At 43.3% G+C, this 17,100-nt stretch overlaps 1 protein-coding gene across 2 annotated transcripts in view; it reads right to left on the minus strand.

The window, feature by feature from the left end:
* TSPAN5 (tetraspanin 5) overlaps positions 1-17,100 on the minus strand; it is a 171,284-nt gene that overhangs the window by 27,369 nt on the left and 126,815 nt on the right. For both annotated transcript variants that reach the window (XM_036089502.2, XM_036089500.2), the window contains exon 2: positions 5,227-5,277. In XM_036089502.2, the coding sequence (XP_035945395.1) occupies positions 5,227-5,277 (51 nt within the window). The remainder of the gene's footprint in view (positions 1-5,226; positions 5,278-17,100) is intronic.

Consider the following 17,100-nt stretch of genomic DNA (forward strand, 5'->3'; position numbering starts at 1 on the left):
AATAAGTAAAAACTAGCGGGACAGAATTCTACTCTAGTAAAAGGAAGGTCTTTCCAACACTAAGAGTAACCCAAAGAGACAGAAGTGGTGAGTGTTTTGCCACAGGAATTGCTGAACAATTAGCATTTATTACAATGTATTAGTTTATGTATGTGTGTGTGTATATATATATGTGTATGTATATATATATATATATATACACACACACACATATATATGCACACCCTTCCTAGACTGTAAATTCCCTGAGGAATTATATCCCCAGAGTCCAGCACAAGCCCTGTCCTGTGCTATGTGCTCAATAAATGCTATCTGAGAGAGTCAGTTGATTATGGCTGGATGCTGCCAAGCCTGTTATAGAGGTGATTCATGCTATAAATTGTTAATGTTCCTTCTAACACAGCAGATCCTATGATTTCTGAAAAACTGTACATAAACCAGTTTCCCCTGGAGACACAGTCATCCTTTGCATCTGCACAGTCGATTCAGAATTTAGATAAAATGGATTATTTAATTATTATGTCTAAAAGTCAATGGTAGGGACGCCTGGTGGCTCAGTCGTTAAGCGTCTGCCTTCGGCTCGGGTCATGATCCTGGCAGGCCCCCTCTCCGTCTGCCTGCCGCTTCCCCTGCTTGTGCTCACTCACTCTCTGTCAAATAAATTAATAAAATCTTAAAAAAAATAGAAAAATAAAAGACAAAGGCAGTATTAGCCCTAGGTTTAAGGCTCAGCCCGGTATTAAGTATGTATGGGGGGGCGGGTAATAATTTTTGTCTCTAATGTTTCTGTACTTCACATAAAAATGTGTAAAGCCTAGTCTATTAAGGAAATCTGATCCTTCCAGGTGTGACCCAGTTTGGAGATCATCCAACTCTAGGCGTTCCATCAAGTAAATGTCCCCACATCTCTACTAGGTGGGCGGGGGGGAGGGGAATACTGATTCACTGGCTGGTGTTATTGGCCCAGGAGGAGCACGCTGCCCACCACCCTTGGCCAAATCTGGTTCACCTCAGAATTTCACCCCCTCAGAGGCCTGGTCCAGTTGTGAAGTTAACCCAAAGGGCTTCAACAGAGTCGCCTTTGCAGTCACCACGGTGATCAATGCAGATCATATCCTCCTTCAGAGACCGCAGAACAAAACCAATTCTCTGGTCCATGGATCAAAGCCTGAACACTCCTAAAATCCGAGGCAGCTTCCGAACACTCCTAAAATCCGAGGCAGCTTCCGATGCCACCACTCTGTCCCTCCCCAGGCGGAAGCAGTGCGCTGTAGTCCCGTGTCCGGGGAGGGGGCTCTGAATACAGGAAGCATTTCCTTTGTCCCGGCACTCCCAGGGGACCATCTCATTTAATCCTCACGACAATCCTAGCGGTAACATTACTGTCTCCCTGTGGCGCAAACGAGGAAAGGGCATCTCAGAGAAGTTAACACAGTTGCCCAGAAGGAGCACCACTGGCACTCAGGTCTGTTCAGCCCCAAAGCTGTGCTCTTATTCCGTACAACCACCAGAGCAATCTTAAAGCCAGATACTTAAAAAAAAAAAAAAAGCCAGATCAGGACACTCCCTTATCAAAACCCAAAATGCTGTGGTGACATCCTCTCATCCAAACTTCTGCATGACCCTGCCTGCTCTGACCTCTGCCTGCCCCTCTTGCCACATCTCCTCCTCCTTCTTGCCCTTGCCCTCTCCCTTCCAGCCCTACTGTCCTACTTCCTGTTCCTTGGAATCCCTAAGGCCCTGCCTCACGGCCACCATACTCGCTATTCCCTCTGCCTGGAATGCTATTGTCCTAGCGCTCCACAGATCCCGCCTACTTCCTCCAGGTCTTGCTCCAATGCCACTTCCACAGGGAGACCATTCCCCACTACTCTTCTCTAAAAAAGACCCCTTCTCCTACTACTCTCTAACTACACCTTATCTTTCTCAGCAGCACTCACCAGTACCTGAACACAGGTGGGGTTTTTTTTTGGGGGGGGGGGTTGTCAAGGGGAATGGGGTCAGTAGGAGGGGGTCACAGGAAGAGAGGGTCAGAGGGAGGGGGTCATGGGGAGAGGAGGCTCAGCAGGAGGGGTAGCCCGGTAGTGTGGCGTGGTGACTACCCATAGTGTCGCCTCGGGTTCCATGGCCCCGCATTACAGGTGCCAGTCCTGCCAGGATGGGAGCAGTGCAGGGCCCGCTCAGTGCCCACCCTGCGCCCAGTGTCCTAAGGTACCCCAGAAGTAGGGGTGTGAAGGCCAAGGGGAAGAGAGCCTGCAGACCGCCATGGGGAAGACTGCTGCCCTTCTCTGTCCCTCTTTCCCACTGGCCCACTCTCCTCCCACCACCGCCCCACCCTGTGTGTTTCTTCCCTGGGCACCCCCATCCAACCCCACTGCACCTTCTCTGGGACCTTGATTTATTGTTCACCCCCCCTTCTTGAATTTACTTCTTGGAAAATACATTTCCCTGGAGTCTGCGTCAGGCACCATTCAAGATGCTGAGGACATGCCATGAAAGGTCTGATGACGGGAAACAGCATGTCACATGGACATGAGTGTGAGGAAGCAGGTCCAAAGTGCAGAGGCGGGTGGGGCGCCTGGGTGGCTCAGTCGTTGAGCGGCTGCCTTCGGCTCAGGTCATGATCCCAGAGTCCTGGGATCAAGTCCCGCATCGGGCTCCCTGCTCGGCGGGAAGCCTGCTTCTCCCTCTCCCACTCCCCCTGCTTGTGTTCCTGCTCTCGCTGTCTCTGTCAAATAAATTTAAAAAAAAAAAAAAAAGTGCAGAGGCGGGTGGTCATATACGTTCCACGGGCAGGTCATTTGAGCCAGACTTGGAGGAGAAGGAGCAAAGCTTGGTGATAGCTAGGCAAGCAGTGCTCAGAGCAGGAGGGAAACAAATGTCCCTTGAGACTCCTGGGGGGACCGTGTCTAGAGCAGGGCCAGTGAGGGCAGAGGCAGAGATGCCATTAAAGCAGGAAAAAGGTCTCAGTGTTGGGGCAAGGGCCCAAAGGGGACTCTATCAACTTTACGTTCTGCAGCGAGCTATGGAGAATCAGCTGACTGGAGCAGAGAAGTGAAATCATCTGACATACATCTTAAAGAAGTCTCTTGAGGTAGCAGGGGGACCAGTGCAAATCCACTGCAGTTAGAGAGACCTTGGTGGCCAGCATCAGAGTGTAGCATCCAAGGTTGTAAGAAGTCCTCAGCTAGTTACATTGTCAGGGCCCCACAGATGCAGGGACTCTGCATCATTCACCGGTGTGTCCCCATGCTGAGGGGTGGGGGAGTGCAGGGGTGCGGAGATACGGCCAATGTGCACCAAAGTGGGTTCCTACATGTCCTTTACCCTCTGCTACCTCCACCTGGTCCTGGCTCACAGAATTCTGCTACACAGTAGCCGGGTGATTCGCCAAGTAACTTCAGCTCTCCAGGGAAACTTTCCATTTATTGGTAGTGGCCTTGACAAAGAGGGGACTGCTATTTCCCCCCCACCCAAAGACCACAGCACCCCTTGGTCTGATATTTGTGTGGCACTGTCAGCTTTAGAATTTTGTGATTTTATCACAGAAGAGACCTTTGGGGCAACTGATGAAACAAGAAGGTAATTATATTTCACAAAGAGAAAAAAAAAAAACCTTCAAAATTACCAATGGTCTGTTTATTGCTACCAAAGACAATTAGTTCATTTAATGCCTTCCAACATCTTTTCAAATCAGATAGAAGACTCTTATTAAAGGAGGATTATAAAAAGCTGTGTTATCCGGCATTAACCAATCAGAAGGCTTCTAAAAGTAACATTTCTGAGATTCCACCAATACAAATCTACAAGCTTACAAGGGGACTGATTCGCAGAAGCGAATCATAATCATAAAAGACAAATATTCAACATAAAAGTTTCTAGAGATGAAATTATGTCTGTTTGGGGACCTTGTCTCCCTTCATCACTGCCCTGCGTCAGAATGTTGCTGGCAGGTGGTTGGTTTTCTATAAAACATTTTACATTCTGTAGAAGTATTCTGTAAATAAACAGAGGGTGGTTCACTTTCAAAACCCAGGATTTACTTTGAGTTTTATTTGACGCAATCTGAACTTTTTTTTTTTTTACTTGTAGAAATTCCTACTGGCATCTGAGGGGCTTTTGTTTGCTGGACTTTCTTAGTTTTGCTCTCCTAATACACAGAATATCTCACAGTAACTCTTGGCTTCAGGCCATGGTCAGGGTCAAAGGAAGAAATACCGAAGGGATAACAGACAGGTCTTCTGGGAAAACTGAAGCTAATCTCTGTGTTTGTGAGTTTTCACCCATCCACACACTCCCTCACTCCCGCAAGGTGGGAGATAAAGTCCTGTCAATGATTCAACTCCCAAAGAAGGAAGAAAAAAGGAGTTCATGTTAATTTTTGAATTCCAGTGCTTGGCCTCAGTAGAACTTGTCAAGAAACAAAAGGTGCAGATGGGAAGTAAGGCAGAGAAGTGGACACAGGGTGGTGGGGTCATGAGCGTGCTGTTTAGAGCATCAACTGTCCAGAACATTGTATCTTCATCGTAGCCTAGAATATGCTACTCTATATTTCCAGATTATTTCCTAGGAAATGTTGAGGAAATATTTCCTAGGAAATATTGTATTTGCTCATAAGTACATAAATATTGTAATCATAAATGCCGTATATTGTATTTGCTCATAAATTTAACATTCCTGAATACTTTCAATCAGCAGAGAAGTATTCACATTCTTTAGTATTTACGTGAAGTTCATCTGATTTTCAAACATGAATTATATCCAGCTTCCTTCATACAACATGCTAATAGCTTATTATATAATGCTCACACTGAAAAGAAAAATCATCTTTATGGCTTGAGTAATTTTCTAAAGGGTTAAAAAAAGAGAGAGAGAAGGCTGCAGGTGGTTTAGTGATATTTATAAGCATTACTGAAATTCTTGTGCCAGAGTGAGGAAATGTTCCACAAAAATAGGTTATCTCCAGCTAACTGATACAATTTCAACACACGATCTCTGTTATGCACATGTATTGTTACTTTTGTAATTATTTTGATATAATGACTGATTTAGTCTTCATTCTAAGGAGCCTTAGAAATATGACATTATCTTCCAACAACACTTTCTTTCATTAAAGAACGTTTCTTTATACTCTGCAGTTGTCAAAGAGGAAAAGGAGACAACATGTAGTACAATGAGCAACCTCTAACAACCAAAAGGGGTGCATTTTCATGATATTCAACTTACTTTTTCATTCCACGCCCACAGTCCAATTCCAAGAAATGCTATTCCCAAAAACTGAAAAGAAAGAAAGAAAGCGTGTTAAGTATAAGGGTAAATGCCATGTTTTTACTAACACAAATACAAATAAAGTTTTCAACCGATTCTTTTGTCACTTTACTAGGCTGAGAAATACTCCTATCTAAAATCTGAGTAACAGCCTTTGACAGAAAAATACCGTAATCACTTTGATTAAAATTAAGCATTCAGAAGGGTTGAGTAAAGAAAACGTGGTATATATATTCAATGGAATATTATTCAACCTTAGAAAAGAAGGAAATCTTGTCATTTGCAACAACATGGATGAACCCGGAGGGCATTATGCAAAGTAAAATAAGCCAGACAGAGGAGATAAATACCACACAATATCATTTACATGTGGAATCTAAATAAATAAATTGAACTCATAGAAACAGAGTAAAAAAGTGGTTGCCAGGGGCTGGGGGAAATAGAAAAAGGTTAGCAAAAGGGTACAAGCTGTAAGATGAATAAGGTCTGAGGATCTAATGTAAACACCGTGACTACAGTTGGTAACACCGTCCTGTAAAACTGAACTTCCGCTAAGGGAATGGAAATGATGTCACACACAGGAAGGTCTACGTGAGGTGATGGATGTGTTAACTCAAGGGTGGGGAATTCCTTCACAATGTATATGCATAGCGAATCATCATGTTGTACTCTTTAAATATCTTATAATTTTGTCACTTTTATCTCAATAAAGCTGGAAAAATAAAAATTTTTTAAGTTTTTTTAAAAAGAAGGGTTGGGGACATGTAGGTGCTTCGAAGTCATTGACATTATGAAGAATAATAATTAGGTAGATCCTTGAGTAAAACCAAAGTTATAAATACTGTTTAATGGTGCCTTTTAATGTAGGAAAGGGCACAGTACCTGCCCCCATACAGCCAAGCCTGGTATTCACTAAAAAATGGAATACCAGGGACATGAATGGAAAAGAGCTGGTGATTCTCTCTCTCCACACCATCATGCCACTGGAAATGGGCCAGGAAGAGGGCATGCAGAAGCCCTCAACACACTCTTTACCACTTCTTCAGAAGGTAACATGAATCTTACAAAGTCCAATGTGACCCAAGAAAAATCCTGAAGTCTTCCATTTTTCAGAAACTTAAATGACTTCTATCGTCCTTGAGAGGGCTTCCACAGCTTGGCCTGGTCTCAACTCAGTGCCATAACTTCGCATATGCCAGGGAGCACACAAACACCACAGTGCTGCCCCTGAGCTGTGTTGAGTGGGGGGTGGGGGAGCAAGCAGTAATCAGGGGGATTTCCCATTGTAGTTAGTTGTCACTTTATTTCATCTGCTCTGACATACACATTTCTCCCCGCCCCCCACATTTTAACATGTCTGAAATCGGGACAGATCTTAAAAGCGATGGTATCTCAGTTCTTTCCCCTTGATTTTACCTAAAATAATAGCAGGTCCTGCAATCAGGGTGTCCCATGTTTGATGACACATTGTACAGGGCTGTCCACCCTCTCAGAGCTCAGTGGTCAGGACCGGGTGTAACTGCCCATGACCAAGGGCACATCTTATTCCTCATCTTCATTACCAAGAGCAACTCTGAATTTCCTTCCCAAACACTGAAGTGAAAAGAGAGCGGGCAGGTTAACGAGCAATTTCAATCTGATGGCAGCAGTGCACCCTGTTTATTTTACTAACATCTTGATTAAGTTAAATGTCAGGAAAGCTGTCCACTGAGAGAGGTGCGCACAGAAGACGGGTGTGCGGGTGCTTATTCTTTGCCGTCCTGGGGAAATCGGAGAGCTGTCCACCTGGCGAGGTCTTCATCCGCAGCAGGTGGTTGCTGACACGTTGTGGGCATTGGCTCATCAATCCGAGGGGGGCTGGGGGAAACAGCGGGAGTGGAGGGGAAAGGGGGGGACTGAAAAAAAAAACAGACAGCTGACGGCCCTGAAAATCTGGTTGTGTTTTTAGAAGCAGAATGTCCCAAATCTCCTGCCAATTATTGGACTCCAGTGAAATCGCATCCAATACCTTCAGAACCCGCAGACGCAAAAGCTCCAGCATGTCCTTGATTTGGCAAAAACAGAAGACCCCTTTCTTCCTGCTCTTTGCTCTTAGAGGTTTGGAAAGGGTTTCGAAAGAGTTGTTGTTGTGAACATCCCGACAGAAAACTATGCTCGGTCCCTCTATGGCCCTGGTCAGAGTGCTGTGTCACTTTAGGTTTTTGACGGAAAACGACAAATGCACCAGTCCCCCAAATGACTCCAAGATACTTGGGACTCTGTAGTACAAAAACAGAGCAATTCAGCATGTTACTTTCATATGCAGAGGTCCTAGGCACAATAGGGTAATGCGTGACAAGTGCAGACACAGCATCCCATCAGACCTTGAAATCAGAGTGCTTGACTTCACACCCATTGATGTGAAACTCATCCCAGAGAAAAGCCTCACCTTCTCACAGCTAAAGCTCTTCATGGACAAATGGTCAACCACCTTCCCTGGTGCAGTACTTAATCACCGTCACCATAAGCAGTGGGTGGTGGGTGGGATGGCGTGGCAGAGAACAATCACGGTCAGCTCTGCCTCTTGGTGGGGGGGACGGGACGTGTCCCCACGGAGGGCTCCTGTCTAATCGCTAACATTTATTTCTTCTTTTTACTGGACAGGCTCTGTGCTATTATTAGTGCTTTGTATGAAGTGTCTCTTTTAAGCTTCACCACAATTTTACTGTGGAAGAGGCACTGTTATTAACCCCATTTTAAGAAAGGGAAGAATGAGGCTTACAGTGTTTCATTTGCTTAGAAGCACACCACTACTGAACGAAGCAGCAGAGATGTGAACCAAGAGGAGACTGAATCAAAGTATGCATTCTTACTAATCCTGAAAAATTCCCATTTTCCCCCATGGGATAGAAAGTAGAGGCATTTAGGTTAGAATTACATGTGATATGATGAGGACATCGTATATTCCTTCCCCAGCAAGCAAAGTGGACTTGAAGAGGTTAAACAATGAGAACCCTGCCTTCACACAAGGACTGGTTGGTTGTAGAACAGAAATTCCCATGTGCGTGTCAGCAATGGAGTGACCCAGAAGAACAGAGAAATTCAACGGTGGGTCAACTCTCTCCTCTTTGTATGAAGCTCTCCTCTCTTCTGGGCACTTTGAAAACCCCTTTTCCTTTACAAATCATATAATAACAGATTGGAAACCAGTGATTTTCCACCCAGGGGGGTGGGAATCAGAATTTAAAGAAGACTCACAGACAATTTCCTCTACAATCTTGCTCTAATAATCTTGCCCTAATACTTCCTGCTTTAACTGTGACTCTCCAAACAAGGTTTAAAAATGTGAAGAAAAAACACAGTGAAGAAAAGCACTCCCTACCTAAGCAAGCCAGCGGCGCAGGGCCGGGGCCTCAGTCGTGCATACCTTCAGTGCTACATCACCAGCAAACATCCTCCCAATTACTCTCAGCCCATATGTTTTGTTTTAAAATCAAGTTGTTCCAGCTTCAAATAATTAAACAGAAAAGAGCCAAAAAACAGAGACAGGCACGCAGCACTTGAGGCACGCTGAGTTTCCCCTTTCCCACCTCCAGAAGAAAAGTCGACCATAAACCACCAAACTGACCTCATTCTGAAACCTTGAGGCCAACTTCCAGGGAATGGGGAAGAACACTTAAAGTCAACTCTTCATTCCTTTGGAAGCGGGGGGCACCCCACAGCAGATTGGAGGCCTCTCCCCACGGGGCAATAGAGGCAAACGTGCAGTACAAATGTTTGACCACCCAATTTTTGATGTTTTAAAACGAGTACCAATAATTTGGCCAACATTTGTTCAGTGCTAGGCATGAACTGGGCGCTGTGTTTTATACGAATTCACCGAGACAGCACTGCCTAATACAGCAGCTCCCAGGGGCTGGGACACACCGCAGTGTGCTAACACACGGAAGACGCACATTGGATTTTAAAGAGTTAATTATAAATTCAAAGAATGGAAAATCCTCAGTAGTTATTTTATTACTGATTATATGTTGAAATTATAAACTTTGGATATTTTGAAATAAATAGAATATATTATTAAAATTAATATTATCCCCATTTTATAGATAAGGAAACAAGACCTCAGAAACCTTAAGTCGTGTTGCTCAGGAGATCGGAGTCCTCAGCCCAAGCTCAAAACTGTTTTAGTACTTTCCTGAAACTCTTATCCTAAGACTCAAAATCACCCCTTTAGTTTCTAGGCACTCAGGGCAAAGGTGGGTATTCCTAACTGGAATGGAGAATGGACCGGAATGGAGACTGGACCTAGGTGGAAACAGAGGGGCATGCTGATGGAAGCCCCCTGGGTATGGCAGCATAAAAGCCAGCAGAGCTGACGCTCAGGAAAAGCGAGAGGAAAATGGCCCTAGGATGTGACCAGGGCAACTGGACGTCTCTGCCAGGAAGGACACATCTGCCCCCTTTTGGGGACGGCAAACAGAAAATCTCTTTCTCCATCTGCTGCTTCAGTCCGAGCTGAGCCTCCAACACCTTGGAAGTAGAACAGTGCTCCATTCTAACTGGTATAATAGACAACTTAAAAAGCCACTCATCCATCCATCTACAATCTTCAGATATTCTTGAGTTCTTACTTCGTGCTAGGTACTACTTTTCTCTTGTGATAAATATAGATACAGTCCTTGCCCCCAGTGAGTTATACAGTCCAGTGAGAGAGAGAGATGTTAATCAAATAAAGCATAAAAGACAAAAGTGCCCTTGATGGTGATGTTAAGGAGAAGAAACTAAGGCCAATACAAAAGAGGAACACCTGACCCAGAGAGCAGTCCAGGAGGGCTTCCCTATGTCAGGGAGGTAGAAACTGGGGTCTGAAAGATGAGAAGATGTTAACTGGCAAAGAGAGGAAGGAAGAGTATTTCAGGCAGTGGGAAGAGAACGTGCAAAGGCCCCGTGGTGAGAGGAACACAGCAAGTAAAAATGTCTAAAGGGTGATTTGTGTGACTGGTGTGTGGAGAATGGGTGGAAAGTGGCAGGTGTGTCATTAGCGACGTGAGCATGGACCAGCTCATGCAGGGCCCCATAAGGCACAGCAAGGAGTTCAGTCATTACGCTAAGAGTGACAGGAAGCCTTCTAAGGGCCATCTGTGTGTAGTGGGCTGGGATGGGGCAAGGACACAGACCTTAATCAGATTTGGGCTGCAGAAAAGATAAGAGAGAGTCCAGACTGGACACACAGGGACTGGAAGGAGGCAGCTTTAGTCACGCAGACAATACCTGATTGTGTCCTGGATGGAAATGTGAAGAAAAAGATGGAACTGAGACTATTTAAAAGTAAAACTGACATTTACAGTGATGGCTCGATTTGGTGAAGGGCGGGCAAGGGTGAAGGAAAGAGAGGGAGGTGTTAAGGAAAATTCCTGTTTCTGGCACCTTCTACATGGAGACTATGGCTCTTCAAAATCCATCTTATGTCCTCTCTGACAGAAATAAATCTCAGGTGCCAATTTCATAACTAGCTTAACATCTAGTGGCATTTCTGAAGGATAGCTTTCTTTTATGGTATTTTGCCAGCTATCTGAATTCTCTTTATAAAGGAGCATATTTCAGCTTGTATACTTAAAAAAATAAGTTATTTAAAATCTATACACACATCTACCTCCCCCCACTTGTATTCATAAATGGAAGCAATAATGTACAGGTGTACATTAAAGGTCACAGGCAACTCCTAAATAGACATTTTCAATCCTCTTTGCTTAAAAAACAACAATTACGTCAATGGCATCTGCCCAGCATCCCGTGAACAGACTCAAAATAACAATGCAGCAAGGTAAACACAACAGAGGAAAATAAAGATCAGGTCAATCTTCTCACCTAAATTAGAGCCTCAAAAATATTATCCAAAACAACAATGGAAGGAACTGTTCTTCCTTCGACATTCTGATGAAGTTTTAAAAAAAATTTTTAAGCTCTGCCTGAATAAACAGGAGAGATTCATTGAAAACATTTGGCACAGAAGAGAGGAAAGAGTGCCTTAAGGAAAAAAATGTATTTTCCTTAAACTACAACACAGGTATTTTTCAATAGATGTTTGCTGACACTTTCGTGTGACCACCACTCCAGTTCTCGCAGGGAAGGGGTGGGTGGGTGCAGTTCACATAAGTGTGCCAAATATTTAGGTTAACAAAACACATGTTGCCTTTATAGAGAAGGGCTGATATTAGGAATAAAAAGCCTCCGGGCATAATTCTTGCCACATCAGAGGAGTAAGCCTGGGCTGTGTAGAAAATTCAATACACAGAAAGTCAATCCCAATCTTGCCACTGGGTCCCCGTGTCCCAGCTGGTGCATTCAAACGGTCCAGGAACCCTCATGAGAAGATGGCCTGACAGATAAAGCCCAAACCTGTAAACAGGACATTCCCCATCTGAGCCGGGGTCACCCTGCCACACGTCACTTGGCCCCGACGGCCTCCATGCAGCCTGAACACCTGAGCACACGCGGCCCGCGGGGTGCCCCTGCCACGGCTCCGAGGTTCTGTGATCTCAGGAAAGGCTCTTCGTTCGTTAACACTTATCTGAGCATCTCCTATGAGCCCGGCAGCGGGCTAGGGGTTTGGGATAAATCAGGAAACAAAACAGAAAACTGCCTGCAGCGGGGCTGACGTTCTGGCTGGGCTGGACGGGGAGGGAAAAGCGAGACAAAGAAACAAATGAGTAGACAATACAGATTTTTTTTTTTTAATTTTATTATGCTATGTTAGTCACCATACAATACATCATTGGTTTTTGATGTGGTGATCCACGATCCATTGTTTTCGTATAACACCCAGTGCTCCATGCAGTACGTGCCCTCCTTAATACCCATCACCAGGCTAACCAATCCCCCCTCCCCCCTCCCCTCTAAAACCCTGTTTGTTTCTCAGAGTCCATAGTCTCTCATGGTTGACCTCTCCCTCCAACTCCCCCCCGTCATTTTTCCCTTCCTTCTCCTAATGTCCTCCATGCTATTCTTTATGTTCCACAAATAAGTGAAACCATATGATAATGGACTTTCTCTGCTTGACTTCTTTCACTTAGCATAATCTCCTCCAGTCCCATCCATGTTGATGTAAAAGTTGGGTATTCATCCTTTCTGATGGCTGAGTAATATTCCATTGTACATATGGACCACATCTTCTTTATCCACTTGTGTGTTAAAGGGCATCTCGGCTCTTTCCACAGTTTGGCTATTGTGGACATTGCTGCTAGGAACATTGGGGTGCATATGGCCCTTCTTTTCACTACATCTGTGTCTTTGGGGTAAATACCCAGGAGTGCAATTGCTGGGTCATAGGGTAGCTCTATTTTTAAATTTTTGAGGAACCTCCAAATTGTTTTCCAAAGTGGCTGTACCAACTTGCATTCCCACCAACAGTGTAAGAGGGTTCCCCTTTCTCCACAACCTCTCCAACATTTGTTGTTTCCTTCCCTGTCCATTTTTGCCTTCTAACTGGTGTAAGGTGGTATCTCAATGTGGTTTTGATTTGGATTTCCCTGATGGCTAATGATGATGAACATTTTTTCATGTGTCTGTTAGCCATTTGTATGTCTTCTTCAGAGAAGTGTCTTTTCATATCTTCTGCCCACTTTTTGACTTGATTATTTGTTTTTTGGGTCTTGAGTTTGAGAAGTTCTTTATAGATCTTGGATACCAGCCCTTTATCTGTAGTGTCATTTGCAAATATCTTCTCCCATTCTGTGGGTTGCCTCTTGGTTTTGTTGACTGTTTCCTTTGCTGTACAGAGCTTTTTATCTTGATGAAGTCCCAAAAGTTCATTTTTGCTTTTGTTTCACTAGCTGTTGGAGATGTATCTTGAAAGAAGTTCCTGTGGGCGATGTCAAAGAGGTTACTGCCTATGTTCTCCTTAGGATTTTGATGGATTCCTGTCTCACATTGAGGTCTTTCATCCACTTTGAGTTTATCTTTCTGAATGGTGTTAGAGAATGGTCGAGTTTCATTCTTCTACATGTGGCTGTCCAATTTTCCCAGCCACCATTTATTGAAGAGACTCTTTTTTTCCATTGCATATTTTTTCCTGCTTTGTCAAAGATTATTTGACCATAGAGTTGAGGGTCCACATCTGGGTTCTCTATTCTGTTCCATGGGTCTATATGTCTGTTTTTGTGCCAGGACCATGCTGTCTTGGTGATCACAGCTTTGTAATATAGCTTGAAATCGGGCAACGTGATGCCCCCAGCTTTGTTTTTCTTTTTCAACATTTCCTTGGCGATTCGGGGTCTTTTCTGATTCCATACAAATTTTAGGATTGTTTGTTCCAGCACTTTGAAAAATGTCATTGGAATTTCGATCGGGATGGCATTGAAGGTATAGATTGCTCTGGGTAGCAGAGGCATTTTAACAATGTTTATTCTTCCAATCCATGAGCATGGAATATTTTTCCATCTTTTGTGTCTTCTTCAATTTCTTTCATGAGTGTTCTGTAGTTCCTAGAGTATAGATCCTTTACCTCTTTGGTTAGGTTTATTCTGAGGTATCTTATGGTTTTTGGTGCTATTGTAAATGGAATCGTTTCTCTAATTTCTCTTTCTACAGTTGCATTGTTAGTGTATAAGAAAGCAACTGATTTCTGTGCATTGATTTTGTATCCTGCCACATTACTGAATTGCTGGATGACTTCTAGTAATTTGGGGGTGGAGTTTTTTGGGTTTTCCACATAAAGTATCATGTTGTCTGCGAAAAGAGAGAGTTTGACTTCTTCTTTGCCAATCTGAATACCTTTTATTTTTTTTTTTTGCTGTCTGATTGCTGTTGCTAGGACTTCTAGTACTATGTTGAACAACAGTGGCGAGAGTGGGCATCCTTGACATGTTCCTGATCTTAAGGGAAAGGCTCTCAGCTTTTCCCCATTGAGGATGATATTTGCTGTGGGTTTTTCAGAGATGGATTTTATGAACTTGAGGAATGTGTCCTCTATCCCTATACTCTGAAGAGTTTTAATCAGGAAAGGATGTTGTATTTTGTCAAATGCTTTTTCTGCATCAATTGAGAGGACCATATGGTTCTTCTCCCTCCTCTTATTAATGTGTTCTATCACATTGATTGATTTGCAAATGTTGAACCACCCTTGCATCCCGGGGATAAATCCCACTTGGTCATGGTGGATGATCCTTTTAATGTATTGTTGGATCCTACTAGCTAGGATTTTGTTATCCATATTCATCAGGGATATCGGTCTGAAATTCTCCTTTTTGATGGGGTCTTTGCCTGGTTTGGGGATTAAGGTAATGCTGGCCTCATAGAATGAGTCTGGAAGCTTTCCTTCTGTTTCTATTTTTTGAAACAGCTTCAGTAGAATAGGTATTATTTCTTCTTTGAATGTTTGGTAGAATTCCCCAGGGAATCCATCAGGCCCTGGACTCTTGTTTTTGGAGAGATTTTTGATCACTGCTTCAATCTCATTACTGGTTATTGGCCTATTCGGGTTGTCAATTTCTTCCTGTTTCAGTCTTGGCAGCTTATAGGTTTCCGGGAAGGCCTCCATGTCATCCAGATTGCTCAGTTTATTGGCATATACTTGTTGATAATAATTTCTAATAATTGTTTCTATTTCCTTGGTGTTAGTCGTGATCTCTCCCCTTTCATTCATAATTTTATTAATTTGGGTCCTTTCTCTTTTCTTTTGGATAAGTCTGGCCAGTGGTTTATCAATCTTATTAATTCTTTCAAAGAACCAACTTCTAGTTTCATTGATCTGATCTACTGTATTTCTGGTTTCTAATTCATTGATTTCTGCTCTAATTATTTCTCTTCTAATGCATGGCTTAGGTGTCATTTGTTGCTTTTGCTCTAGTTCTTTAAGGTGTAGAGTTAGTTGGTGAATTCGGGATTTTTCTATTTTTTTGAGTGAGGCTTGGATGGCTATGTATTTCCCCCTTAGGACGCCTTTGCAGTATTCCATAGGTTTTGGACTGATGTGTTTTCGTTCTCATTGATTTCCATGAATTGTTTAAGTTCTTCTTTGATTTCCTGGTTGACCCAAACATTCTTGAGCAGAGTGGTCTTTACCTTCCATGTGTTTGAATTTCTTCCAAATTTTTTCTTGTGATTGAGTTCCAGTTTTAAAGCATTGTGGTCTGAGAATACGCAGGGAATAATCTCAATCTTTTGGTATCGGTTGAGACCTGATTTGTGACCCAGTATGTGGTCTATTCTGGAGAAAGTTCCATGTGCGCTCGAGAAGAATGAGTATTCTGTTGTTTTAGGGTGGAATGTTCTGTAAATATCTATGAGGTCCATCTGGTCCAATGTATCATTCAAAGCTCTTGTTTTCTTGTTGATTTTCTGCTTAGATGATCTGTCCGTTGCTGAGAGTGGAGTATTGAGGTCTCCTACAATTAACCGTATTGTTATCAATGTGACTCTTTATTTTGGTTAACAGTTAGTTGGCTTATGTAGATGGCTGCTCCCATGTTGGGGGCATAGTTAGTTAGATCTTCTTGTTGGATAGACCCTTTAAGAATGACATAGTGTCCTTCTGTGTCCCTAATTACAGACTTTAGTTTAAAATCTAATTTGTCTGATATAACAATTGCTACCCCAGCTTTCTTTTGAGGTCCGCTGGCATGGAAGATGGATCTCCATCCCTTCACTTTCAGTCTGGATGTATTTTTAGGTTCAAAATGAGTCTCTTATAGACAGCATATGGATGGGTCCTGTCTTTTTATCCAATCTGCAACCCTGTGCCGTTTTATGGGAGCGTTTAGGCCATTCACGTTGAGAGTGATTATTGAAAGATATGAATTAATTGTCATCATGTTGCCTGTGAAGACGTTGTATTTATAGATTGTCCCTGTAAATTTCTGTTCTATATCACTCTTGGGGTCTTTCTCCTTTTATAGATCCCCCCTTAATATTTCTTGCAGGGCCGGCTTAGTGGTCACATATTCTTTCAGTTTCTGCTGGTCGTGGAAGCTCTGCATCTCTCCATCCATTCTGATGAAAGCCTTGCCGGATAAAGTATTCTTGGCTGCATGTTCTTCTCATTTAGTATCCTGAATATGTCTTGCCAGGCCTTTCTGGCTTGCCAGGTCTCTGTGGATAGGTCTGACGTTATTCTGATGTTCCTCCCTCTGTATGGAAGGAATCTCTTCCCCCTAACTGCCCTTAAGATGGTTTCCTTGGTTCTAAGATTTGCAAGTTTTACTATTACATGCCGGGGTGTTGGCCTGTTTTCCTTGATCTTAGGAGGGGTCCTCTCTGCCTCTAGGACACGAATATTTGTTTCATTCCCCAGATCAGGGAAGTTCTCAGCTACGATTTGCTCAAATACATCTTCTAGTCCTCTCTCTCTCTCCACTCCCTCCGGGATTCCAATTATTCTGACATTGGAATGCTTCATGGTGTCACTTATTTCTCTGATTCTATTTTCATGGATTCTGAGTTGTTTTTCCCTGGCCTCCTCTTTTCCCTTTTTATCTATTATATTGTCTTCCAGGTCGCTTATTCGCTCTTCTGCCTCAGTTACCCTAGCTGTTAGATTATCTAGATTGGATTGGATCTCATTGATAGCATTTTTAAGTTCTGCCAATTCACCTTTTATTTCTGCCCTTAGAGACTCTATGTTGCCTTTAATTGATTTCTCCATTCTAGCCATTATCTTCACAATTGCTAGCCTGAATTCCATCTCCGACATCTTGGTTATATCTGCATCCATTTGTAAATCTGCAGCATAAGTCATAATCTCTGAGTCTTTTCTATTTTGGGGGCTCCTCCTCCTAGTCATTCTGTTGATGGGTGTTTGAGGGAATGTATAGAGTCCAAATTATTGAGCAGAATCCAAGCAAGATGCACCTGTTT

Source organism: Halichoerus grypus, chromosome 3, assembly GCF_964656455.1.
Source record: "Halichoerus grypus chromosome 3, mHalGry1.hap1.1, whole genome shotgun sequence".
NCBI lineage: Eukaryota > Metazoa > Chordata > Mammalia > Carnivora > Phocidae > Halichoerus > Halichoerus grypus.